This window comes from Melozone crissalis, unplaced genomic scaffold, assembly GCF_028551555.1.
Source record: "Melozone crissalis strain CALT ecotype California unplaced genomic scaffold, PUWL_Pcris_2 ptg000027l_1, whole genome shotgun sequence".
NCBI classification, from domain to species: Eukaryota; Metazoa; Chordata; class Aves; order Passeriformes; family Passerellidae; genus Melozone; species Melozone crissalis.
This window is the reverse complement of record NW_026535805.1, coordinates 22937014-22963238: the sequence shown is the minus strand read 5'-3', so window position 1 is coordinate 22963238 and position 26225 is coordinate 22937014. Positions and strand designations below refer to the sequence as shown.

General features: G+C 39.7%; 1 protein-coding gene and 1 pseudogene across 1 annotated transcript; both read right to left on the bottom strand.

Annotated features, from left to right (window-relative positions):
• Positions 1–3649: 3649 nt before the first annotated feature.
• On the bottom strand, positions 3650–12806 carry LOC128939185 (sulfotransferase 6B1-like; annotated as a pseudogene).
• Positions 12807–16294: 3488 nt separating this feature from the next.
• Positions 16295–25064, bottom strand: LOC128939184 (sulfotransferase 6B1-like). Its single transcript, XM_054280007.1, has 8 exons — positions 24924–25064; positions 22221–22431; positions 20604–20737; positions 19699–19788; positions 18903–19029; positions 18028–18122; positions 17361–17517; positions 16295–16425 (listed from the first exon to the last, which is right to left on the bottom strand). Exons 1-8 carry the CDS (start codon positions 25062–25064, stop codon positions 16295–16297), a joined length of 1086 nt encoding a protein of 361 aa, XP_054135982.1.
• Positions 25065–26225: the final 1161 nt, after the last annotated feature.

Genomic DNA, 26225 nt, shown 5'->3' with positions numbered 1-26225 from the left:
AGGCCTGTGGGAATGCAGAGCCTGCCTCGTGGGTTTGGCCTGGACTGTTGGGCCCAGGTCCCTGGGCCAGGGCCACCTCCTGATGGCTTTGGGGGTTTTGCTTTTCTCTTCTGGTCCTGGCCCGCCTTTTTGTGGGCCAGATCTGGGGTTTCTGGTCCGTCCATATGGGCCAGGGCCCCCCAGGGCCTTTCTCTGGCTGCTCTGCTGCTGCTGCTCTTTTCGATCACAAAAAAAAAAAAAAAAAAAAAACTGGCAGCAGCTCTGAAGCATTGAAGGGCCAAAAATTACCTTCAGCCCAAAGTGTTCAATAAAGGGCTATGGCCAAGATATTCCAGAAGTTGTCTCAAAATTGTTCGAAATTGTTTGATGACTGTCAATGGCTTTTCATAACTATTGATGGACTTTTCTGGAGCAAGCCTGTTTCAGGACCAAAAAGGACTTTCAGATATGTCCAAAAGGAACACCTTCAGTCAAAGGACTTTTCCTGAAGCTCAGCTGCTTCGACTGGAATTTTCTTTGCGTTGTTTTTGTATTTTCTTATATTGTAAGATTGTTTTAGTGATTTGATAGAATTGCATGTTTTACAGGTGAAGAAATTCCCTGTTCATTTCACACCAGCACTTGATTGAGATTTTAATTGGCAACAGATAACCTGCCAAGTGTTTCTTCTTTCCTCTGCATGTGCACAGCAGAGAAAATTACGAACACTTTTCTTTTTAATTTAATAGAATTTAAAAGGTGAAATGTCACAGACATCTTTTGTGAAAAATCCTTTCTTTGGGATTTTTCTCCCTTCTGAGAAGCTGTGGCCTCAGCAACAAATGTAAACAATGGTTATGTGCTGCTGTGGAATGTAACAGGTGGATCCATGATTGGTGTCCTGTGGATGTTTGGATTTATTGACGACTCACAGCAGAGCTGTTCTCGCTTTCTGCTGGGACACAGACCTTTGTTATTCATTCCTTTTCTGTTCTTAGCTTAGCTAGCTTCTGAGAACTTTCCTTCTATTCCTATGAGCATAGTAATGATGTAATATATATCATAAAATAATAAATCAAGCCTTCTGAACATGAGGTCAACATTCTCATCTCCTCTCTTCATCCTGAAGACCCTTGCAAGCTCAGTAACACCCAAGTTTTTCTGAATTGATTCTCACACTTACTGGCCTCATCTCTGCTTTTCACTCCCTCAAAATGTCACTCATCCATCAAATTTCCTTGTCTACATTCATTTTGGCATGCTTGCGTTTTCCATCTTCCATTCTTCCACCTCTTTACCCACCCTGAATGCAAGGGCCCACTGAGTATCTCAAAAGGAGCAGAAGCACATGAGTTGTTAGTGTTCTGAATAGTTCTGTCCTTCAGAGTGAGATTGTTAAGGGCACAAAGGGACTGAATTCAAGCCTTGGGATGACACAGGAGAGGATAAAAATGCAGAAACAGGTCATGATCTGGTTTTCAACCACATCAGCAAGACCAGAATAAGATCTGAGCCTTTTTGTTCTAGGACTGTCATCATGTCAGTCCTTGCTAAGTGATTCCTCTGGTGTTTTTATGCCAGTTGCTGCCTGACTGATTTACCCCGCCCATCAAGTACTTTTTACTTTGGCTTCCCTTTTCTAAACACAGAGTTTTACATTTACCTTTACCAAATTTTGTATTCTCTCATCTTCTCAATGTGTAATATTTGAAATTGTTTTGCCATTTTCTTATGTCCTAGGGTGGCGTTAAGATGCCTGTATCTCCATTCATGTGTTCTGTTAATGCTGGATATTATGTTCTGTACCTTTAAGACTGGCTCTGAAGAGCGAAAATTTTGTTTGGTTTTTCTTATCAGCCTGGCTGGGACACAGAGACTGCAGCTTTTGTTTTTTCTGCTTTTGCTTTTTGCTTCGCTCTCTCTCTTGCTTGCTTGTGCTCCGCTTCTGCTTGCTTCTGCTTTTGCTTATTAGCTATTTTAGATAAACAGTCCAATTTCTTCCTGGACTGTTTCTCCTTTCCTTCTTTTTCCGACCATCTCGAACCTGCTCCAGACTGGGACCTGGGAACACCAAGAGTTTACACCTTATGGCTGCAGCAGCTGCCCCAGCGCCGGAGGGACTGAGAACAGAGGGACCATCCCCGACAGAGACTTTCTGAATTTGTCATCTTTTTTCAGAGTGGTGTCATCCAGTATTGTTCATTTTGTGTGCTGGGGGGTGCTGTGCCTGTTAAATAAAAAGGTTCTTTCCACCTCTCTCTGAGGAATTCTTCCCGAACCGGTTGGGGGGAGGGGCTGTGTAGGTTTGCTTTTGGGAAGGGCCCTCCTTTCGAAATTCTCTACCAAATTTGCCCTAAACCAGGACAAAATCTGGGTACTTTCAGCTCTCTATTCTGATCCCCAGACTTTACAAGTCAGTAATTTATGATAGTGTATGATATTAGTCTACCCATCAGTGTTAAAAACAAGATTGAATGTGATCAGAACTCACCACTAAAGGAGATTGCTTTAATTGCCCTCCCAGTTCTGCTGTCAACCAGTATATGCAGTGTGACCATAAGCAAACTATTGCAACCAAGTTCCTCATATCCATGGGAACAAGTGGATATTCCTGAAAGTATTGCTGCTGCTGTCATTGCTTCTGAATGCCTTATATTGCTGTTGGATGAATTTCTAAGTCTACTCCCAGTACTATCATTTTTATAACCACATATATACATTACTGTCTCCACAACAATTTGTGTCATTTTAGTCACATAATTTCAGGCCACTCAATGCTGTCATCTCTTCGTATTTTCTCTCAGTGGCTTATTCAAGAGGTAAGTTATCTTAAGGAGGATCACCAAATTCTTAACTATAATTTTTATTTACTCTTTAATTTTCTTCAAAATGTTCCATGGTTGGGTGCTTTGTCATTTTTGCTGCTACATTTCTATGATCAAGTTAAGGAGACGGTTATATTGTGATTCTTCCATCTCAAGTTTTCAATCACTGCTGTTTTGTATATTCTCCTCCAGGAATCTGGTACCTTTCTGCTTGCTTACAGATAACTTGTAGTTGTTCAAAGATGCCTTGCCATGGGATTATCTGCTGCTCTGCTTTTGAGTCCATTCATTTCTTTTCTAAATATTCTAAGTATTCCAATTTCTTCTAGCATTCCAATTTCTTTCCAAACCTCTGCATGTCCACTTATGTCCAAGAAGAATCAACCAGCTTTTGAAGAATGAAACAAAAAGTCTTTGAATATTTCATTCTTTCCAACTCTTTTATTTTTACACCTTTTCTGCTCAGTTGAGGGATCTATAAATTGGCTGGGGTTACTCCAGATTTTAATCCAACTATACTTACAGTACCTTATTTTGCATTATGTTTCCAGAACAGGTCCCTGGAAAAATCTGAAATACTCTGTCTAGAGCAGCAAATCCCAAGGGCAGTACAAGAGATCTGGGTAGAGCAATGTCTCACACCATCACTCTTGAGAACACCACTGTCTCAGTGGAGACATTTTCAAGAATGACACAAAGAAAGCAGAGAGGTTCCAAGGGAAGACCACAAAGTTGAGACACTTCAAGGTCAACCTCAACAAAGTTTCCAGTGCTTAAATGGCGGCTACAAAGAGGATAAAGGCTCGCTACCAGACACCACATGGAGAAGAAAGGAGGCAGTGAGGTCAAGTTTCAATAGGGGATGTTTAATCTTGATAAATGAAGTAAGTTCTTTACAGCAAGAACAACCATTTGCTGGAACAATGCCTACAGAAATGAGGTAGAATCCTCATCACTGGAGGTTTTCAAGACATGATATCTAGATAGAATCTCACCCAGGCTCCCTTTCCCATGAAAGGTAGTACCAGATGATTTTTCAAGGTCTCTTGCAACCTGGGCTGCTCTATGATCCTGTAGAAAGGAGTGCTTCCAAGTTACTCTTGGTTGTTAACATTAGCCCATAATCTGAAATCCATATTGATATTTTCAGTTCAGAGAATTAAGAGACTTAAGAATGCAGATCCATATTCCCCTTCTTTCAGCTTTCTCTAGCTTTGATTTATTTTGTGCTGAATTAATGGAGGATCTCCTTTGATATTAGGCTTCTGTTATATCTCTATTTTGGCTAGTGATATTTTATGTGAAGATGTTGACTAACTGGAAACATTTTTGAAGAGAAAACAATCTGCATCCTAAATAAATCGAAATCATCTATAAAGACAGAATGTGTCTAGAAAGAAAAGAGGCATTTTCTTCCAGGTGATACCTTGAACAGGGCTGTTTAGTTTTTGTAAATATAAATAGTTGCCATCTTCTTCAGCAAATGAGTGTAGCCTGAAGTCTCACACTAAAACAAAAGGCTCGTCACTGTCACTGTAAAGGCTGCTGCAATGATTCCTACATTAATTCTAAGGTGCTTGGATCATTTGATCTAGGTTTCCAGTGTATAGCATTCATATGGTCTGAGTCTGCCTTGCAGAGTTCTTATTATAATCACATTTCATTTCTCTTCAGGCTTTGCAGTACAAGTCATACTTCAACTTTTTCCCAAGTTTCGTTCCTGCTATATGTTCTTCAAATGCTCTGTCCATTTCCTTACTCTGATCATCAGTGAAAAGATTCTTCCAGTCACTTACACCACCTTCAAAGAAGCAGGAACAAAGTCTTGAAAACCAAGACATTTCATTTTTTGTTCTATAGAACTGTCATTTTTATTGCATTGCACACAAAATCATGTTGATCCATTTTCCAGATGAAACATTTTTTTTACCAGTATAATTTCGTGCAATCAGTGGACTTACATATATATGTGAATCACCTTTGCTAAAATGCAAAGGAACACACTGCACTCTAGGACACCATTTTCAAACAGGCAGCCTAAAATTCGATTTCCCTCCATCTCTCTCCTCTAGTCAGCTATGACTAGTGAAGTGGAAGATCATGAAGAATTAATTAAGAATCACCTTCCAGGAGGCAGAGCTGCTCCTTTGGGAGCTTCAGGTTTTGTCCTGTTATTGCTTTAATAACTGGGTAAAAACTGAAATATAAAATGCAGAAATATATTCTGACAGGCAGGAAGCTCTTCTCATGTCCATGTCCCCCACACGACACTGCAAAGGTTATTTCCTTCTCTTCCCTCTCTTGTGTCCTCCTGGATTCTTGCTAGCTTGGCTTACTTCTAGTGTGTAAGAGTGATCATGAATTTGGCAGTGGCCATCTCAGAAGATTCCCATACTCTCCTACAAAGTGTGGTCACTCCACTCAGGCTGAGTTTGGCCCAGTGCTGCCAGCTCCAAAGGCTGGGCACTTGGTGATCCAGGCACAGAGGTGGAGAGGAATTCAGACACATGACAGTTCCTCCTTCCTGCCAGCCATCTGTGAGCAGCCAAGAGTGGCTCTGCTGTGAGACCCTTGCTGTGCATCTTCCTCACCAGCCCTCCTTGGATAGTCTTCCAAAGCAAAGCAGTGATCACCTGCTTGACACTATCTTACAATTCTAATGTGAGTGCAGGAAAAGGAACCAAAGGATGGCCTAAGTCCCACAGAGTGGCACATTTCTACCTCTGAGCCCCTTGGAGCTTCCTACCTTTGCGAAAGAGAACATTGCCAAGTGACCCATGGGTCTTGTCTGAGTTTTTCTTCATGGACTGGAAGCTGCTCCTCTCTACCACCAGCTGGAGCTGTTCCTCAGTCAGAGGAATTCCAAAGAACGTAGCTATGTTTTTCACACTCAGGGCAGGATTCTGGAAAGAGGAAGGTATCATGTGGCATGACTTTCAAACAAATGACTCTGCTTTCCAAGGTGTTTGCACTTCCCTATATCTCTCTGCTGGCTGCATACATAGCATATTCACAGAGTTCACCAAGACTAGAGTGGGTCATAATGTTTCTCTTCTCCTTAATTATTTTGGAGGAGACATAGGCTGCTTCCTCTAGATTACAAAATATTATATATGATTTACAGTTGTGTAAAATATACCCTGCTGTAAACACAAGAGCTCCTTCCCAAAGATTGATTACTGTTGATTTAGATTTACAATTATTTGGGCTTATATTACAGAATTCACAGAATGACTGGGTTTGAAGACACCTTAGAGATCATCGAGTCCAACCCATGCTCTTAACACCTCAACTAAACCACGGTATTGAATGCCATATCCAGACTTACAGATAAATAAAAAACAAGAATCATTTTCACAAGCAAAATTTTAAGAGAAAAAATGAAATTTTAAATTTGAATTTCACCACTTCTTCCCTTAAAACAGATTCTTAAAACATGAATCTGTCTTACACACCTTGAATACGCTGCATCTGTAATGGTGTATTGATTCAGGAAAAAAATATCCCTTCAATTATAAAGTATTTGTAACTATTGATAACCTTACCTCTTTCATCTCTTCATAAGTTATTGTCATAATATTTTCTTTGTCTGCATACTTGTTCCATTCAGAGAGGTATTCAAAATAGCATCCCCAGGCCACTAAATAAAACAAAATGCATCTAAGATAAAGCATAAATTATGATTATGCAGGATTTGCTCATTAAGTTTAGTCAGAAAAGGGTGTTATTAATCATGTCTATAGCAGAGTTTACACCGTTTGGTGGGAATTGTAGGTTGTGCTCGAGACTCAGGCATAAGATATTATTTGTAAGTCAGAAAAATAAAACTTGGTTGTATTTCAAGACAGCTTTGAGTTCACCAAAAAAGCTATCATCTTGCCAACCATCTTGTAAGACTGCCTTAATCCAGTCTAAAACCTTGTTGAACACCCCTTTCTGCTGATCATGTAGTACCCAAAACTCATAACTATAAACCTGTGCTATCACTTTTTCTCTTTTTTAATGCATTAGAATTCGTCCCCTTTTTAGTGCACTAGACTTAGTCCAAGTAATTCCTTTCATCCAGTTTACCATTGAGGTGATTATATATCACCATGGGCACATGATGTTGGATATGGGAGGGGAAGAGGTAAAGGGAACCGAAGATAGAGATAAGGAAGAACTGCCTCTTCCAGGAAAAATACCAGTTTGTACAAAATTTAAAAGCCTGTAGAAGTGCACTTTTAACGAATATTTATCCTCAAGCAGTAAGAAAGGACAGAAAATGTCTAATGCTCTGTCTTTAATCTCTGGTTTGTACTATAAACGAAAAATTCCTAGAGAAGCTTATTTACCAAAGAACAAAGGTTTTTACACAATAACAAATCATTGGACAATTGAAACAGACAAAAAAATATACTTTACTTTTCTTTGTCATGAAATCTGTGAAGAAATCATCCCAGGTCTCATAGGAGGGAAGAAGTGCCAAACCATTGGAATAATGGTAATAGGATGTAGCAACATCTTTTGGATTACGAATCAGTAAAAATATCTAGAGAAAAATTGAATTAATTATTTATAGAGAAAGACAGAGCAGACTACAGCATAAAAAAAGAAATAACAATAATATACTTTATAATTGCAGTTGGGGATTTCTACTACCTTGTGTGCTCCTTGCAGAAGTGGCTATTTCATTCCCAATTCAGAAGGTGCAGTATTTAACTTTACTTTGTTACCATAAGAAGATGGTTGCCTAGAATTACTATCTTTTACAGATAAACCGAATTATTTATGCAGCATCTAGGTATCTTTTTCTCAATACAAGCATAGTTCATCATTTAAGTGGCAAGGAAAATTCACAAAAATATAAATTGTCATGGAAATTTGACACATTGAAGACCTCGCTTGCAACAATACCATAAAATTCCTCCCACAGGAAATAACATCAAAATCCATTTTGCCTCTGGAGGATTTGTTCAAACCCTGTAACTCTCTTGTGGAAACTGTCACAAAGGGGCCAATAAGGGCAAACTGTGGTTAGGTGAGGTGAATGGCAATTCTTAAACATGTAGAGCCTCAAAGATGTAGAAATGGCCAGGCTTAACGCATAAGTAAAAAAGAGTGATTCTGAAAATTGGCAAGTACTACATTGGCTCTTTAAAAAAAATAAGAAATTTTGTTAATTGTTTGTTTTAATACATTAAAATCAGCACTCACCTTGGCATTTGTTTTGAAGATAGATTTGGGAAGATTTTCAGGACGGAGATGAGTAACCATAAATCTTGGAGAAGATAATTTGGTCATTCGCTTGATGAATTGGAAGGAGGAAAGTGGACAGTTCAGTTAGTACAAGTATTCTTTTCATTAACCTATGCTAAAATGTGGCCTTGATGAACTTATGTACAATTATTGGCTGATTGAAGTGGTTTTTTGGGTTTTTAGTGAGTGTTTTCCTGGGATATTAGTGGGCTACTCTGAGTAGCTCTAATCTTCAAAAGCCCATGGGCAATTGGAAAAAGGACTATCCATTGCTAGTTCTCTTCAGTGATAATTCTCTTCTGTTCTGTTATACAAAGGATCAAATATAGAGGTGAGGTACAGATTAGCAACCCGGGAATGCTGAGGCATCTCTAAGACTCAGACAAGGAGTGAGGAGGAAGAGCTAGTAAAAGAGACAAATGCTAATATTACATGATTTGACACTTCCTGAAGCTCTTCTTAAATACAAAAGATGCTATGTTGAATTTCTAAAGTTCTTATGTATCTCATGGGTATGTGCTTCTTTCAGTCCCAATGAAATGTTTATTTATTTGTATGTGTTCAGTATTTGACAGTCCAGGGTAAATTACTCCTGACCAGATGCCACATAAATAAAATGGTAAATATCTTATCAAACAATGGAATAGTTCCATGCCATTCCATTCCATCATATATTCAGTATTTGAAGCACATAATGTTGATCATTTCCATACATATTCTGTTCCCACCTCATATTTCCCAGCATCTCCAACTTCGAGGTAGGGGAATTCTGCTGGTTCTTCAGCATTCACACTGCTTTCACTACCTGGTGTTTTCTTTTGAGATATGGCTATCAGATCAGTTAAGATTTGACTTAGCCAGTTTGTGCCTGAAAGAAGAAAAGCATACAAGTGGTTGCAAAACTTTTAGAATGGACAGAAATGGATTTACCAGGTAAGTCAAGAGGTGCTAGTACTACCAGGTGAGTTACCTGGTCTCCTTTCATGTCATACAATCACAGCTGACTGTCTGGTCAATCACCACCCAGGATCCTATCTTTGCTCCTCATAAGGAGATATTTCTCCAACTTGAACACTTCAGTACACCATAAAGTAATTTGTATACAGTAAACTGACTAATCAGGGAGAAGAACCACAGAGATTCATCTAGGAAAACCTGCATGTAATAAATTTTATTGTGACAAATGTAAGGGAGACTGGGGTGGTAACCTTGTACTTAAAACACCTAATGTATTAAGTGTTTTCTGGTGAGCTGGAAATATCTTTGTAAGAAGGATTGGTCACAGTACTTCAAGATTGGAGCAAAGCTAGATCAAAAAATTGTGCGGACATTTTCTTTAGCAGCCAGAAAATTTTCTCTGAAGTGACATTTCCTAGACACGCTTGTTAGCTTTTTCTTCAAAAGATAACAAAGAGCCTGCACAGATCTCCCATCTCTGATTTACCATGTCCTGACTTCTGGACACTGGATGCCTACATCTTTCTCACTGCAATCTTATCTCGTGCAATCCAGTGCATAACATTTCTTCAAAAAGAAAATACAATGAAAAAGCAAAAACTTTACAATCCTTTCAGCTATGACTGTCCACTGTAAAGCAGTGTGAACCAATTTCTGTAAGAGAGAAACACCAAAATTAAAGTGTATCTGAGGCACAGCTAATCCAAATTTTTGAATTTCATGTGGACCAGTGCTTTGAGGCATATTGAGGAAATAGGTAGGGTAAACTTGCAACCCTAGAAAAGATGTCCTCTCGATTTTCTTTAAAGAATACTTAAAAAACAATGTAATCACTTCAAGGACTACAAAAATATTTTTGTAAGCTATTTTGTGACACCACTTTATAAAATAAACTAAAGAATATTGAAGGTACCATTTGAAGGTGCCGAAGGCTCCATTGTCAAAACATAAAGCTCTTTACTTTACAAACATACATGTGGGAGCAGATTGCGTAATATCAGGAGATCTAGTTACCTCTGGTGTAAAAACCTGTGTTTTGATTCTCTCCAATTTGTGCATTTAACTTCATAACTATGAAAAGTAAAATCAACAAAAACCATTTGATGCTATAGAAAAGAAAACCAGAATGTTTTTCACAGTCTAATGGAAAATTTCCCATATCAAATATTCTGGATTCATTTATTGTGCTTTTTGAGAATGAAATCAGTTTTACAAAATTTAGTGAAAATTCTAAATACAATTATTTAGCATAATATATAATATGTATCATATCATATATATTGCATATATTTAGCATAAACCTTGTGACTTGCTATTGCAGGAACTTGTTTATAAAAAGAATTAAAATATATTCACCGGATTTAGGATATCCCGCCAAAATTACATCATCCCTTCTGGCTTCAAAGGACTCCAAGGCTTTGAAACTTTCAGGACTGCAAACAGTAGTAGGGTAGAGAATTCCCTTGTAAGAAAAGAGCAGTTCATCACGACGCATGGAGTTGGCAGCTGCTTCTGCGTTTTCCACAAGACCAACAATTTTTTTCCTTGACTCCTCCATTCTTCTTCTATCACTCACACACACACAGGCTCTGTTACAGTGTGAAATGCTGTGTAGAAGGAGAAACCCACAGATTGTCCTTTAAAAGGTACTTGGTTTCTTGTTCTTTTTTTTTATTTCTTCACCCTATGTACAATACCTTACCTCTTTCTGAAGCTGTAATATATACTCAGCTCCTGTCAAAGACCTTACGTAATATGAACCTTTGAAATCAATAGAAGTTGAACATAAACTAACAAGATAAGCAGACAAATGCAATTGCATTCTAGGATAAAGGGGTAAATAATTTCTAAATATCATGCCTAAAATTCTGTGATTACAACGCAGAGTTTATAACAGAATCGAACAAAATAGAATTACATGAATTGCAGATTGGAATTGAAACGTCATGATGAAAATCCTCAAGGCAGTTCATCTCTTTCCAGTACTTGCTGCTGGGATTTCCTTTTTTTCTTTATTATGTCACCCATCATTCTCCCCAAAGCTAGATAAAATGTGTTGGGACTGGGAGAGAAGATGTTCGGTGCACTAGAGACTGAGCTGAGGACACTCCTGTGAGTGTGGCTGGCTGCTCCCTGCTGCTGGAGCCCAGGAGGGCACAGGGGCACAGGCACTCTTGGGCCACTCGTCAGACTGCACTACAGAGGTCTGTTTTCCTGGTGGTTACACAAAAATTACTCATTTCTACATTTCTTTAATGAGCTCAATCATTGTTTGACAACTGATGAGTGCTTAGGCAGGTGGTGAAAATACAATCTCAGCTACAGTGAGTAGTGTTTATCATGCACTTCACATGATGAGCTGCTGACTGCAGTGACCCCAGTAAAGGAACTGGCTTTAGACTCAGGTTCAATATTTAAGTCTCTGGCAAAAGGATGGATGTGTCACAAAAAATGAAGTAATAGTTCTCCCCCAAAATTTATGCCAAGAATTTACATGTCATCCTTTCTTATCTCCATCTCTTGACTGCTGCCTGTTGGGCACTGGAAGGAATCAGACCAGTAACTACATACCTGCATGCTTGTGCCATTTGCTACCCCCGGGGGATTCAAGAGAGATCCAGGGCTCTCCCTGGTCCCTGAGCCATAATGCTGTGCCCATGGGATGATCTAGCCCTACATTTTTACATCTACTTTTTCCAGTCCATGCACAATCTTTTGCTTTTCCCTTCATCTCCCTTCTTTCTGTAAAACACTGTCAGCATAGAAAGACTACCTATGTACAGGCATAATCTGAAACCAGTGGATATCACATGGCCTGGTCCATCTGATCAATGACGAGTGCCAAAGGGCACAAAGTTGGCACTACCTGCTCCATTTATTTCACTGACATCAGCTAAAAATTGCTGTCCTATGAAGTAGCACTTCTGGTGATTCTTGATGTGCAACTAGCCACCCTAGCAAAGCAAAAAGCATCTTACTGTTCATCCTTATATTCCCTTGGCATTAAATTGTCATAGACTGACGATAAGAAAATGAGTTTACTTGGTATTTTTACATCCTGGCCAAAAAATCATTTGGGAAAAGCCTTCCTAAGGGTGGAAAAAGTGGGAAAACTACCTGTAAATTATGAGTGTCACTTCATGCACTAGCATCATGTTGGACTAGGGTTTCCAAAATGTGAAAAGTATTCCAGACAAACCTTCCGAGGATTTCCAGTGTATTTTGGCAAGAAAGGGCAGTGAGACCAATTATTCCTGGGAAGCATATTTCATCCTCATGAACTAGGAAAAAGAAAAAAAAAAGCCAAACCCTATATTTATGGAGGAAAATCCTACTAGGAGACATAAGTAATGAGGAGGGATTTTGAGGGCAGTCATATTTCTTCATGAAAAAAGTAGCAGGATCAAGGTTTCATAAAGTGAGCCTTTGATACAGACATCTGCCATGGCACCTGAGTTGAGAGATGGGCTGAGAAGTGCCTAGCCCCACCCATGTGATACATGACCCTCTGAGCCTGCTAAATAGTGAATCCAGAGACTGACAAGAAAGCATCACTTGATTCAAAATTTCTAAGAAGTAGCTTTAAAACATATAATGATCAAAAACAGATTAAAGGATTTGATTCTCTCCAGATTAATGGTATTTGTTTTTCAAGCCACCACCGTTGCTCTGAAGGTTTCTGACTTCCCACACTGACCAGACCTGGTACTGGAGCTTTGCAGAAGGAGGCTGGAGACATTTCTGTGACAGCTACAGGACAGTGCCAGCTGGCCCTTACATAGTGCTGATCTGCCCATGCAGATCCATTCCCTGTTAAATGAAACAGCTTCAAAGAATGAGAGCTTCAAAACATGTGCTCCCAAGTGCTAAATAACAAGAGGTATGCTTTTATATTTATTTCTTTGATCTGTGTTTATCTCAGTAAAACTCTGCAGAAGGCTTTCATAAATTAGTTCTTTTAAATAATCTACTTAGTTTTTAAATAGTTCCATTAAAATTGATCTATTCAAGAAAGTGCCTTAAAACTGCTCTGATTATTCATCTGGAAGGAAGTGGCGGAAATGGCGGAAGGAAGTGGCAGAAGGAAGGAAGGAAGTGGCGGAAGGAAGGAAGTAGCGGAAGGAAGTGGCGGAAGGAAGGAAGGAAGTGGCAGAAGGAAGTGGCGGAAAGAAGTGGCGGAAGTGGCGGAAGTGGCGGAAGGAAGGAAGGAAGGAAGGAAGGAAGGAAGGAAGGAAGGAAGGAAGGAAGGAAGGAAGGAAGTGGCAGAAGGAAGGAAGTGGCGGAAGGAAGGAAGGAAGTGGCGGAAGGAAGGAAGTGGCGGAAGGAAGGAAGGAAGGAAGTGGTGGAAGGAAGTGGCGGAAGGAAGTGGCGGAAGGAAGGAAGGAAGGAAGGAAGGAAGGAAGGAAGGAAGGAAGGAAGGAAGGAAGGAAGGCCCGCAAGGGTAGTAAGATGCAGATGCCCTGGGCTTCTGTGATTGAGCCCATGAGAAGCTGGGCTTAAAGTAGAATTTGCTCTAAAATGGAAATGTATTATGCGTCACTCTCCCCTTTGCATAAGTTAGTGTGGATCTGATCAGAGGAGAATCAAAGCCTTCAAACTGAGCCCAGGGGGTGAGGATGGCTTAGGTTATGTGGCCACAGCTGTCTGCACACCCACAAAGGAGCACAGCAGAGCAGTGAAGGGGGAATCAAAACATTACCCTGCCCACAGACTCCCATGGCATCAGCTCATCCAAGGCCCGTCTCCACAAGCTCAGAGGAGCTCAGGCAGAGTGGAATGCAAGTTAAGGACTCTTAATAAAGGGACTGCACCCTGTCCAGGACCCTTCTATGGCTGTTCCAGGAGAGCTTCAGACCCAGTGTCCTGGTGGGAAGATGGTCCATCAGAATGATCAGTGCAGGAGAACTTCTGAAGACTGGCAGGGGCTGCTGTCTGGGGGTATAGGCACATAAGGAAACGCAGAGGAACAATTTCTCATGATTGCACGTGACCTATTATGTCAGGATTACATGACAGGTAGGAAGCAACTGCCAGGAAACAAATTATGTACCAGCCTGCATGATACTACTAATGTTGCCTTAACAATATAGATAGTACTGAAACAGAGATGAAAAATAACTAATCCTCAGTACCAGATCAGGGTGGATTTTCTTAACTTCTCTAAAAGACCTTTTGGGCCAGAGAACTAATGTGCTGTAAACTTTTATAGGATCCTCCTTCATCTTTTCTTTTCCTCTAGAATAGTAGAGTCTCTTTCATGCTGGTCACTTTTCCTGAACAGGTCAAAACTTGTCATAATATCAGATTACTCCACTATAGATTATCTACACAAGCATACCTTACACTTTCTTCCACTCAGAATTTCCCTGCTTATGTCATATATCTCAGGATCCCCAAATTCTAGATGCTGAAATGTCTCTAGCTTCTTTTCAGCATTTATTCTCTCTTCATTTCCTCTTCTGTATATTTGGCATCTGCCAACTCCTTCACCATTTGTTCAAGCCAATTGGTTCCTGAAAGGATAAAGACACCAGTAGCACATCCATTACACTTCACTTTTTCATGTACACCTGGCTAATGGAAATCCTGTCTAATTGGTTTCAAGTGAATCAGTTTGGCTCATTGTTGTACTTTACCCCTTTTAACAAGATTGTGTGCTGGTTTTCACAGCAATGGAATTAATTTTCCCCATAGTAGCTGGTATGGGGCTATGTGTTGAATTTGTGCTGAAAACAATGTTGGTAACACAGAGATGTTTTAGTCATTGCTGGCAGTAATTACACAGTGTCAGGGCCTCCTCTGATTCTCACACTGAGCTGCCAGAGAGTAGCTTGAAAGTGCACAAGAAATTAAAAGGGGACACAGATGGGACAGCTGACCCCAACTGATCCAAGGATTATTCTATCCCATATGGAGTCTTGCTCAGCAATAAAATGTGAGGGAAGAAGAAGGAAAGAGAGATGCTAAGAGCTAAGGCACTTGTCTTACCATGTCACTGTCATGGGTGATGGAGCCCTGGACACAGCTGAACATTTGACTGGTGGAAGGATAGAATGAATTCCTTACTTTGCTTTGCTTGCACACATAGCTCTTGCTTCAGGTATTTAATTGTCTTTATTTCAGCCATGACTCCTCTCACTCTGTTTCCCTCCCCCATCCCATTGCAGGTGAAAGAGTGAGTGGCCCTGTGGGGCCACTGAGTTGAGCTGGGAGTTGCCAGCTGAGGGTAAATCACAGCCCTGGTGAATAATCAACCAGGGTGTGCCCAAGGTCAAAGGGGCAGAGCTGTTGAGCAGATACTGTGGAGTGCTACCCTGCTGGCTTCAGGGTCACATCTCATCCCTTGGCAGAAGCAGAAGCAGACCTCTATTGCTCTTTTCAACTCCTTTCAACTTCCCTACTTATTGGTTACCACACACTACTCCAGAAATGGATACACATCCCAGGATAAAGGTTCCTTACAGGCAATGCCTCTGCCCTGCATCCAGGCACTGTAAGGCAGTGTCCAGACCTGAGGACAGGTATCACCCAAACCAGATTTCTCAGGATGAAATACTCACATCTGAGAATTTTATGTCAATAAATCTGACAGGAGGGACACATGCATGTGAAGTTTTAGTGCAATAGTGTGAATCAAATTGTAGTTGTTCTACTTCACTTTCATTTGTCTCCCCTCTTTTCCATAATTTAGTCTCTGGGTGAAATTGTTCCTTCTGGGGCTGTAAGTTGTGTTCTGGGGGACACCTTTTTAGAAGGTGAGGAGTGCTGAGATGGTGAAATGGATATTTCCACTGGTCATCCCAACACAGACAGGAAATACAGGAAGGTGAATTACCCTGTGTATGGGCCTTTCCCTTTCCTTCATGCCCTTGAATACAGTATGGGTCACATTCACTACCCATATATCAGATATTTTCTGTGAAGCTGTTGACTGAATTGAAACATTTTTTAAGTAAAAATAATCTGCATACTAAATAATTAGAAATCATCTATAGAGATAGAATTTGTCTAGAAAGAAAAGAGGCATTTCCTTCCAGGTGACAGCTGGAACAGGGCTGTTGAGTATTTGTAAATAGGATTACTTGACATCTTCTTCAGCAAATGGGTGTCGCCAAAGATCTCACCACAAAACAAAATGCTCATCACTCATCAGTGTCACTGTAAAGGCTGCAGCAATGACTCTTACAGTAATTCTAAGATACTTGGATCATTTCATCTAGTCTTCTAGTATATAGCATTCAGATAATCTGAATCTGCCTTGCAAAGTTCTTGTTCTAACCACATTTCATTTGTCTTCAGGCTTTGCAGTACAAGTCATACTTCAACTTTTTCCCAAGTTTTGTTCCTGCTATATGTTCTTCAAATGCTTTGTCCATTTTCTCATTCTGATCTTCAGTGAAAAGATTCTTCCAGTCACTTACACCACCTTCAAAGAAGCAGGAACAAAAGACTTATAAAAATCAAGAAATTTCATTTTTTTTCTATACAGCTGTCATTTTCATTGCATTGTACACAAAAACTGCTTGAGCCATTTTCCAGATGAAACATTTTTCTACATCAATAAAATTTTGTGCACTCTGTGGACTTACATATATATGTGAATCATCTTTTGCTATAATGCAAAAGAACAAACTCCTCTTAAGCTGACCATTCAAAAAGGCAGCCTAAAATTCTGTTTCCCTCCATCTCTCTCCTCTAGACAGCTATGACTGGAAAAGTGGAAGATCCTGAAGAATTAATTAAGAATCATCTGCCAGGAGGCAGAGTTGACTTTCTGCACCTTTGGCAGCTTTACTTTTTATTCAGCCATTACTTTAATGTAAAATGCAGAAATAGATTCTGATGACCCGGATGCCCTCCTCATGTCCATGTCCCCCACACTACACTGCAAAGGTTACTCCCTTCCCTTCCCTCTCTTGTGTCCACCTGGATTCTTGCTAGCTTGGCTTACTTCTAATGTGTAAGAGTGATCATGAATTTGGCAGTGGCCATCTCAGAAGATTCCCATACTCTCCTACAAAGTGTGGTCACTCCACTCAGGCTGAGTTTGGCCCAGTGCTGCCAGCTCCAAAGGCTGGGCACTTGGTGATCCAGGCACAGAGGTGGAGAGGAATTCAGACACATGACAGTTCCTCCTTCCTGCCAGCCATCTGTGAGCAGCCAAGAGTGGCTCTGCTGTGAGACCCTTGCTGTGCATCTTCCTCACCAGCCCTCCTTGGATAGTCTTCTCAAGCAAAGCAGTGATCACCTGCTTGACACTAACTTACAATTCTATTGTGAGTGCCGGAAAAGGAACCAGACAATGTCCCATGTCCCATAGAGTGGCACATTTCTATCTATGACCCACTTGGAGCTTCCTACCTTTGCGAAAGATAATATTGCCAAATGACCCATGGGTCTTGTCTGAGTTTTTCTTCATGGACTGGAAGCTGCTCCTCTCTACCACCAGCTGGAGCTGTTCCTCAGTCAGAGGAATTCCAAAGAACGTGGCTATGTTTTTCACACTCAGGGCAGGATTCTGGAAAGAGGAAGGTATCATGTGGCATGACTTTCAAACAAATGACTCTGCTTTCCAAGGTGTTTGCACTTCCCTATATCTCTCTGCTGGCTGCATACATAGGGTGTTCACAGAGTTCTCTAGGACTAGGGTGACCCAGTGTGTTCCTCTTCTACGCAATTATTTTGTAGGAGATACAAGCTGCCTTCCTGTAGATTACAAAATATTATATATGATTTAGAGATAGCAAAATCTACACTGCTGAAAATATTTAAGCTCCTTCCCAAAAATATTACTGGTGATTTAGATTTATAATTATTTGGGCTTATATCACAGATAAATAAAAATCAAGAATCATTTTCCCCAGGAAAATATTACAAAGGTTTTAAGTTTGAATTTCATCTTTTCATCACTTAAAACAAAAAATTTTTACACCCAACTTGGATACCCTGCATGCATATAAGGGTGTATTGGTTCAGGAATAAAACGCCCCCTGAAGTATAAAGTAGTTGTAACTATTGACAACCTTACCTCTTTTACTTCTTCATAAGTAATTGTCATAATATTTTCTTTGTCAGCATATTTGTTCCATTCAGAAAGGTATTCAAAATAGCTTCCCCATGCCACTAAATAAAACAAAGGATTCTAAGATGAAGCATAAATTAAGATTGTACAGGTTTTGCTGATTATGTTGGGTTTGCAAAGAACTTTATTAATCATGTCTAAGGCAGGGTTTACACACTTCTGTAGGATATACAGATTTCACCCCAGGCCCAAACATATGATACATTTTGTAAGTCAGGAAATAAAATTTGTAAGCTTTTCAAGACAGCTCTGAGTTCACCAAAAAAGCCATCATCTTGCCAACCATCTTGTAAGACTCCCTTAATGCAGCCTAAGACCTTCTTGAACCTTCTCTTCTGCTGGCCATGAGCTATGCCAAACTCATAAACTTAAATCAGTGCTATCACTTTTTCTCTTTTTTAATGCATTAGAATTAGTCCCCTTTATAATGCACTAGGCTTAGTCCAAATAATTCCTTTTGTCCAATTTGGCATGGAGGTGATTATATGTCGCCACGGACACATGAGGTTGGACATGGGAGGGAAGGGGTAAAGGGGACCCAATGTAGAGTTCAGAAAGAACTGCTTTTTCCAGGAGAAATACCAGTATGTACAAATTCAAGGAGTCTCTGAAATTGAAGTTTTAATAAACATGAACCTCAAGCAGTAAGACAAGTAACATAAACTTCAGTTCAGATTTCTATTTCTCTGTCTTTAATCTCTCTCTCACTTTTGTACTGCAAACCAAAAAATCCTAGTGGACCTGATTTACCAAAGAATAAAGTTTTTTGGACAAAGAGAAATCATTGGACAATTGACATAGACAGAAAAAATATACTGTACTTTTCTTTGTCATGAAATCTGTGAAGAAATCATCCCAGGTCTCATAGGAGGGAAGAAGTGCCAAGCCATTGGAAAAATGGAAATAAGATGTAGCAACATCTTTTGGATTACGGATCAGTAACAATATCTAGAAAAAAATTTAAATATTATTTATAGAGAAAGACGTAGAAGAGTACAGCATAAAGAAAAAGAAATAACAATAATATACTTTATAACTGCAGTTGGGGATTTCTGATACCCTGTGTGCTCCTTGCAGAAGTAGCAATTTCATTCCCAGATCTGGAGATGCAGTAACTAACTTTGCTTTGGTACCATGAGAAGATGGTTGCCTAGAATTATTACCTTTTACAGATTAACTAAATTATTTATTCAGAATCTAAGTATGTTTTGCTCAATACAAGCATAGTTCACCATTTAAGTGGCAGGGAAGATTCACAAAAATATAAATTCTCATGGAAATTTGACACATTGAAGCCCTCACTTGCAACATTGCCCTAAAATTCCTCCCACAGGAAATACCGTCAAAATCCATTTTGCCTCTGGAGGATTTGTCCAAACCTTGTAACTTTTTTGTGGAAACTGTCACAAAGGGGCCAATAAGGGCAAACTGTGGTTAAGTGAGGTGAATGGCAATTCTTAAACATGTAGAGCCTTAAAGATGTAGAAATGGCCAGGCTTAACGCTTAAGTGTAAGAGTGATTCTGAGAATTGCCAGAAAGGTATTATGTTGGCTATTTATTAAAAAAAAATAAATCAGTTGAATGGTTTGCTTTAATACATTAAAATCAGCACTCACCTTGGCATTGTTTTGGAAGATAGATTTGGGAAGATTTTCAGGACGGAGATGAGTAACCATTAATCTTGGAGAAGGTAATTTGGTCATTCGCTTGAAGAATTGGAAGGAGGAAAGTGGACAGTTCAGTTAGTACAAGTATTATTTTCATTAACCTATGCTAAAATGTGGCCTTGATGAACTCATGTACAGTTATTAGCTGACTGAAGCGGTTTTTTGGGGTTTTTAGTGAGTGTTGTCCTGGGATATTAGTGGGCTGCTCTGAGTAGCTCTAATCTTCAAAAGCCCATGAACAATTGGAAAAAGGACTATCCATTGTTTGTTCTCTTCAGTGATAATTCTCTTCAGGTCTGGTAGACAAGGGATCAAACCTAGAGGTGGGATACAGATTAGCTCTCTGTGAAAGCTGAAGCATCTCAAGGACTGAGAGAGGGGAGGAGGAGGAGGAAGAGCTAGTAAAAGAGACAAATGCTAATATTACAAAATTCTTGCTTGCTTGGCTTAGTTCTAATGTGTAAGAGTGATCAGGAATTCGGCAGTTGCCATCTCAGAAGATTCCCATACTCTCCTACAAAGTGTGGTCACTCCACTCAGGCTGAGTTTGGCCCAGTGCTGCCAGCTCCAAAGGCTGGTCAATTGGTGATCTTCATGAAGCTCTTCTTAAATACAAAAGATGCTATGCTGAATTTCTGAACTTCTTATGTCTCACAACTATGTCCTCCTCTCAGTCCCAATGAAGTGTCTGTTTATTTCTATGTGTTCAGTATTTGACAGGCCAGGTGAGATTACTCCTGAGCAGATGCCACAAAAAGAGGAGTGGTAAAGTTCTTATCAAACAATAGAATAGATCATACTTCAGTATTTGAAGCACTTAGTGTTGATAATTTCCATACATAATCTCTTCCCACCTCATATTTCTCAGCATGTCCAACTTCTAAGTACGCTTCTTGTTCTTCAGCTTTCACACTGCTTTCACTACCTGGTGTTTTCTTTTGAGATATGGCTATCAGATCAGTTAAGATTTGACTTAGCCAGTTTGTGCCTGAAAGAAGAAAAATACAGAAGTGGTTGTAAAACTTTTAGAATGGATAGAAATGGATTTACCAGGTAAGTCAAGAGGTGCTAGTACTACCAGGTGAGTTACCTGGTCTCCTTTCATGTCATACAATCACAGCTGACTGTCTGGTCAATCACCACCCAGGATCTCATCTTTGCTCCTCATAAGGAGATATTTCTCCAACTTGAACACTTCAGTACACTGTAAACTAACTTGTATACTGTAAACTGTCGAATCAGGGAGAAGAACCTCTCAGATTCAACTAGGAAAACTGGCATAAATTCAACTAGGAAAAACAGCATGTAATAAATTTTGTTATGACACATGTAAGGGAGACTGGGGTGGTAATCTTGTACTTTAAAACCTAATACATAAAGTGTTTTCTTGTGTGCTGGATTGTCTTTTGAAGAAAGATGGGTCACAGTACTTCAAGACAGGAGCAGAACGAGATCTGAAAATTGTGCACACATTTTCTTTAACCATCACCAAAACCTCTTTGAAGTGACATTTCCTAGACACGCTTGTTAGCTTTTTCTTCAAAAGATAACAAAGAGCCTGCACAGATCTCCCATCTCTGATTTACCATGTCCTGACTTCTGGACACTGGATGCCTACATCTTTCTCACTGCAATCTTATCTAGTGCAATCCAGTGCATAACATTTCTTCAAAATTGTATTTTCTTTCAAAAAGAAAATACAATGAAATACCAAAATCTTCACAATCCTATCAGCAGTGACTGTTCACTGTGAGGCAGTGTGTACCAATTGCTGTAAGAGAGAAACAGCAAGATTAAAGTGTATATGAGGCAGATCTGATCCAAACCTTTGGCTTGCATGTGGACCAGTGCTTTGAGGCATATTGAGGAAATAGGTAGGGTAAACTTGCAACCCTAGGAAAGATGTCCTCTTGATTTTCCTTAAAGAATACTTAAAAAACAATGTAATCACTTCAAGGAATACAAAAATATTTTTGATAGCTATTTCCTTACATCTATGTGCAATAAACTAAAGAGTATTGAATATACCATTTGAAGGCACCAAGGGCTTCATTGTAAAAATATAAAACTCTTAACTTTACCAATATACATGTCGGAGTAGATCGTGGAATATCAGGAGATCTAGTTACCGCTGTTGTAAAAAACTGTATTTTGATTCTCTCCAATTTGTGCATTTAACTTCATGAGTATGAAAAGCAAAAATAACAAGAAGCATTTGATGCTATAGAAAAGAAAATCAGAATGTTTTTCACAGTCTTTTGGAAAATTTCCCATATCAAATATTCATAAACGATTTCTGGTGCTTTTTGCGAATGAAATCAGTTTTACAAAATTTGGTGAACACGCTAAATATAATTATTTAGCATAATATCATATTATATATCATATCATGTATACTTTACATAGTTAGTTCAAACCTTGTTACTTACAATTAGAGAAACTTGTTTATAAAAAAATTAAAATATATTCACCGGATTTAGGGTATCCTGCCAAAATTACATCATCCCTTCTGGCTTCAAAGGACTCCAAGGACTTGAAAGTTTCAGATCTGCAAAGTGTGGTAGGGTAGAGAATTCCCTTGTAAGAAAAGAGCAGTTCATCACGACGCATGGAGTTGGCAGCTGCTATTGCCTCATCTAGGAAATCAAAAACTGTTTTCCTGGACTTTTCCATTCTTCTTCTCTCTCTGTCACTGAATGAACTGCTGTGTAGAAGGAGAAACCCACAGATTGTCCTTTAATAGGTGCTTGGTTTGTTCCTTTTTTTTCTTGACCCTATGAACAAGAACTTACCTCTTTCTGAAGCTGTAAAATATGCAGCTGCAGTCAAAGACCTTACATAATATGAACCTTTGAAATCAATAGAAGTTAGTTGAACATAAACTAACAAGATAAGCAGACAAATGCAATTGCATTCTAGGAAAATGACTTAGATAATTTTAAAACATCATGCTAATAATTCTGTGATTACAACTCTGAGTTTATAAACAGAATATAAGAAAATAGAATGACATGCAGTTAGATAGAATAGAATGCAGATTGGAATTGTCATGATCAAAATCCTCAAGGCAGTTCATCTCTTTCCAGTACCTGCTGCTGGGATTTCCTTTTTTTATTTATTATGTTGCCCATCATTCTCCCCAAAGCTAGATAAAATGTGTTGGGACTGGGAGAGAAGATGTTCAGTGCGCTAGAGACTGAGCTGAGGACACTCCTGTGAGTGTGGCCGGCTGCTCCCTGCTGCTGGAGCCCAGGAGGGCACAGGGGCACAGGCACTCTTGGGCCACTCGTCAGACTGCACTACAGAGGTCTGTTTTCCTGGTGGTTACACAAAAATTACTCATTTCTGTCACAGACATCTTTTGTGAAAAATCCTTTCTTTAGGATTTTTCCCCCTTCTGAGAAGCTGTGGCCTCAGCAACAAAATGTAAACAATGGTTATCTGCTGCTGTGGAATGCAACAGGTGGATCCGTGATTAGTCTTGGGTGAATGTTTGGATTTACTGACCGCTCACGGCAGACCTCGGTCTTACTCTGTGCTGAGACACAGACCTTTGTTTATTCATTCCTTTTCTATTCTTAGCTTAGCAAGCTTCTGAGAACTTTTCTCTCTATTCCTTTTACTATAGTCATAATGTAATATATATAATAAAATAATAAATCAAGCCTTCTGAACATGAGGTCAACATTCTCGCTTCTCTCTTTGCCCTGAAAAACCCTTGCAAGCCCTGTAACACATTTCTAAATTCCTTTAATGAGCTCAATCATTGTTTAACAACTGATCAGTGCTTAGGCAGGTGGTGACAATATAACCTCAGCTACAGTGAGTAGTGTTTATCATGCACTTCACATGATGAGCTGCTGGCTGCAGTGACCCCAGTGAAGGAACTGGCTTTAGGCTCAGGCTCAATATTTAAATCTCTGGCAAAACAATGGATGTGTCACAAAAAAATGAGAAAATAGTTCTCCCCCAAAATCTATGCCAAGAATTTACATGCCATCCTTTCTTATCTCCATCTCTTGACTGCTGCCTGTTGGGCACTGGAAGGAATCAGACCAGTAACTACATACCTGCATGCTTTTGCCATTTGCTCTCCCCAAGGAATTCAAGGGAGATCCAGGGCTCTCCCTGGTCCCTGAGCCATAGTGCTGTGCCCATGGGATGATCTAGCCCTACATTTTCACATCTACTTTTTCCAGTCCATACAAAATCCTGTGCTTTTCTCTTCTCCCCCCTGCTTTCTGTAAAACATTAACAGCATAGAAAGACTACCTATGTACAGGCATAATCTGAAACCAGTGGATATCACATGGCCTGGTCCATCTGATCAATGACGAGTGCCAAAGGGCACAAAGTTGGCACTACCTGCTCCATTTATTTCACTGACATCAGCTAAAAATTGCTGTCCTATGAAGTAGCACTTTTGCTGATTCTTCATGTGCAACTAGCCACCCTAGCAAAGCAAAAAGCAGCTTACTTTTCATCCTTATCTTCCCTTGGCATTAAATTGTCATAGACTCAAGATAAGAAAATTAGTTTACTTGGTATTTTTACCTGTTGACAAAAAAATTAGTTGGGACAATCCTTCCTAAGGGTGAAAAAAGTGGGAAAATGACCTGTAAATCATGAGTGTCACTTCATGCACTAGCATTGTGTTGGAGTAGGGTTTCCAAAATGTGAAAAGTATTCCAGACAAACCTTCCGAGGATTTCCAGTGTATTTTTGCAAGAAAGGGCAGTGAGACCAATTATTCCTGGGAAGTATATTTTATCCTCATGAACCAGAAAAAAAATAAAAAGCCAAACCCTGTATTTGTGGAGGACAAAACAATTAGGAGACATAAGTAATGAGGAGGGATTTTGAGGGCAGTCATATTTCTTGATGAAAAAACAAAGAAGGATCAGATTTCATAAAGTGAGCCTTTGATACAGACATCTGCCATGGCACCTGAGTTGAGAGATGGGCTGAGAAGTGCCTAGCCCCACCCATGTGATACATGACCCTCTGAGCCTGCTAAATAGTGAATCCAGAGACTGACAAGAAAGCATCACTTGATTCAAAATTTCTAAAAAGCAGCTTTAAAACATATAGTGATAAAAAAAGATTAAAAACAGATTGAAGGATTTGATTCTCTCCAGATTAATGGTATTTGTAGTTCAAGCCACCACCGTTACTCTGAGGGTTTCTGACTTCCCACACTGACCAGACCTGGTACTGGAGCTTTGCAGAAGGAGGCTGGAGACATTTCTGTGACAGCTACAGGACAGTGCCAGCTGGCCCTTACATAGTGCACTGATCTGCCCATGCAGATTCATTCCCTGTTAAATGAAACAGCTTCAAAGTATGAAAGCTTCAAAACACGTGCTCTCATGTGCTAAATAAGAAGAGGTATGTTTTTATAATTATTTCTATGATCTATATTTATCTCAGTAAAACTCTGGAGAAGGCTGCCATAAATTAGTCCTTTAAAATAACTAAATCAATTTTTAAATAGTTCCTGTAAGATTGATCCAGTCAAGAAAGTGCCTTAAAACTGCTCTGTTCATTCATTTACAGCAACAAAAAACAGAAAGAAAGAGAGAAAGTGAGAAAAATAGAAAGTGAGAAGGAAAGAAGGAAAGAGAGAGAAAGAGACAGAGAGAAGGAAACAGAGGAATGGAAAGGAAGGGAAGGGAAGGGAAGGGAAGGGAAGGGAAGGGAAGAAAAGAAAAGAAAAGAAAAGAAAAGAAAAGAAAAGAAAAGAAAAGAAAAGAAAAGAAAAGAAAAGAAAAGAAAAGAAAAGAAAAGAAAAGAGAAAAGAAAAGAAAAGAAAGAAAAGCTTGCAAGGGTAGTGAGATGCAGATGCCCTGGGTTTCTCTGAATGAAAAGCAGGGCTTAAATCAGAATTTGCTCTACAATGGAAATATACGTGTAAGTTTCCCCTTTAAAAATTTTCATGTGGATCTGATCAGAGGAGAATCAAAGCCTTCAAACTGAGCCCAGGGGGTGAGGATGGCTTACGTTATGAGGCCAAAGCTGTCTGCACACCCACAAAGGAGCACAGCAGAGCAGTGAAGGGGGAATCAAAACAGTATCCTGCCCACAGGACTCCCATGGCATCAGCTCATCCAAGGCCCGTCTCCACAAGCTCAGAGGAGCTCAGGCAGAGTGGAATGCAAGTTAAGGACTCTTAATAAAGGGACTGCACCCTGTCCAGGACCCTTCTATGGCTGTTCCAGAAGAGCTTCAGACCCAGTGTCCTGGTGGGAAGATGGTCCTGTCTAATTGGTTTCAAGTGAATCAGTTTGGCTCATTGTTGTACTTTACCCCTTTTAACAAGAGTGTGCGCTGATTTTCACAGCAATGGAATTAATTTTCCCCATAGTGGCTGGTATGGAGCTATGTGTTGAATTTGTGCTGAAAACAATGTTGGTAACACAGAGATGTTTTAGTCATTGCTGGCAGTAATTACACAGTGTCAGGGCCTCCTCTGATTC

Excerpts from the sequence above, each read along its gene's own strand:
- LOC128939184 (XM_054280007.1), bottom strand. The coding sequence starts at position 25,064 with ATGAATCTGCATGGGCAGATCAGTGCACTATGTAAGGGCCAGCTGGCA. Across the intron at positions 20,738-22,220 it reads GGCAGGATACCCTAAATCCG|GCACAAACTGGCTAAGTCAA; the intron begins GTGAATATATTT and ends TTCTTCTTTCAG. Across the intron at positions 18,123-18,902 it reads AGATTTCATGACAAAGAAAA|TGGCATGGGGAAGCTATTTT; the intron begins GTACAGTATATT and ends TGTTTTATTTAG.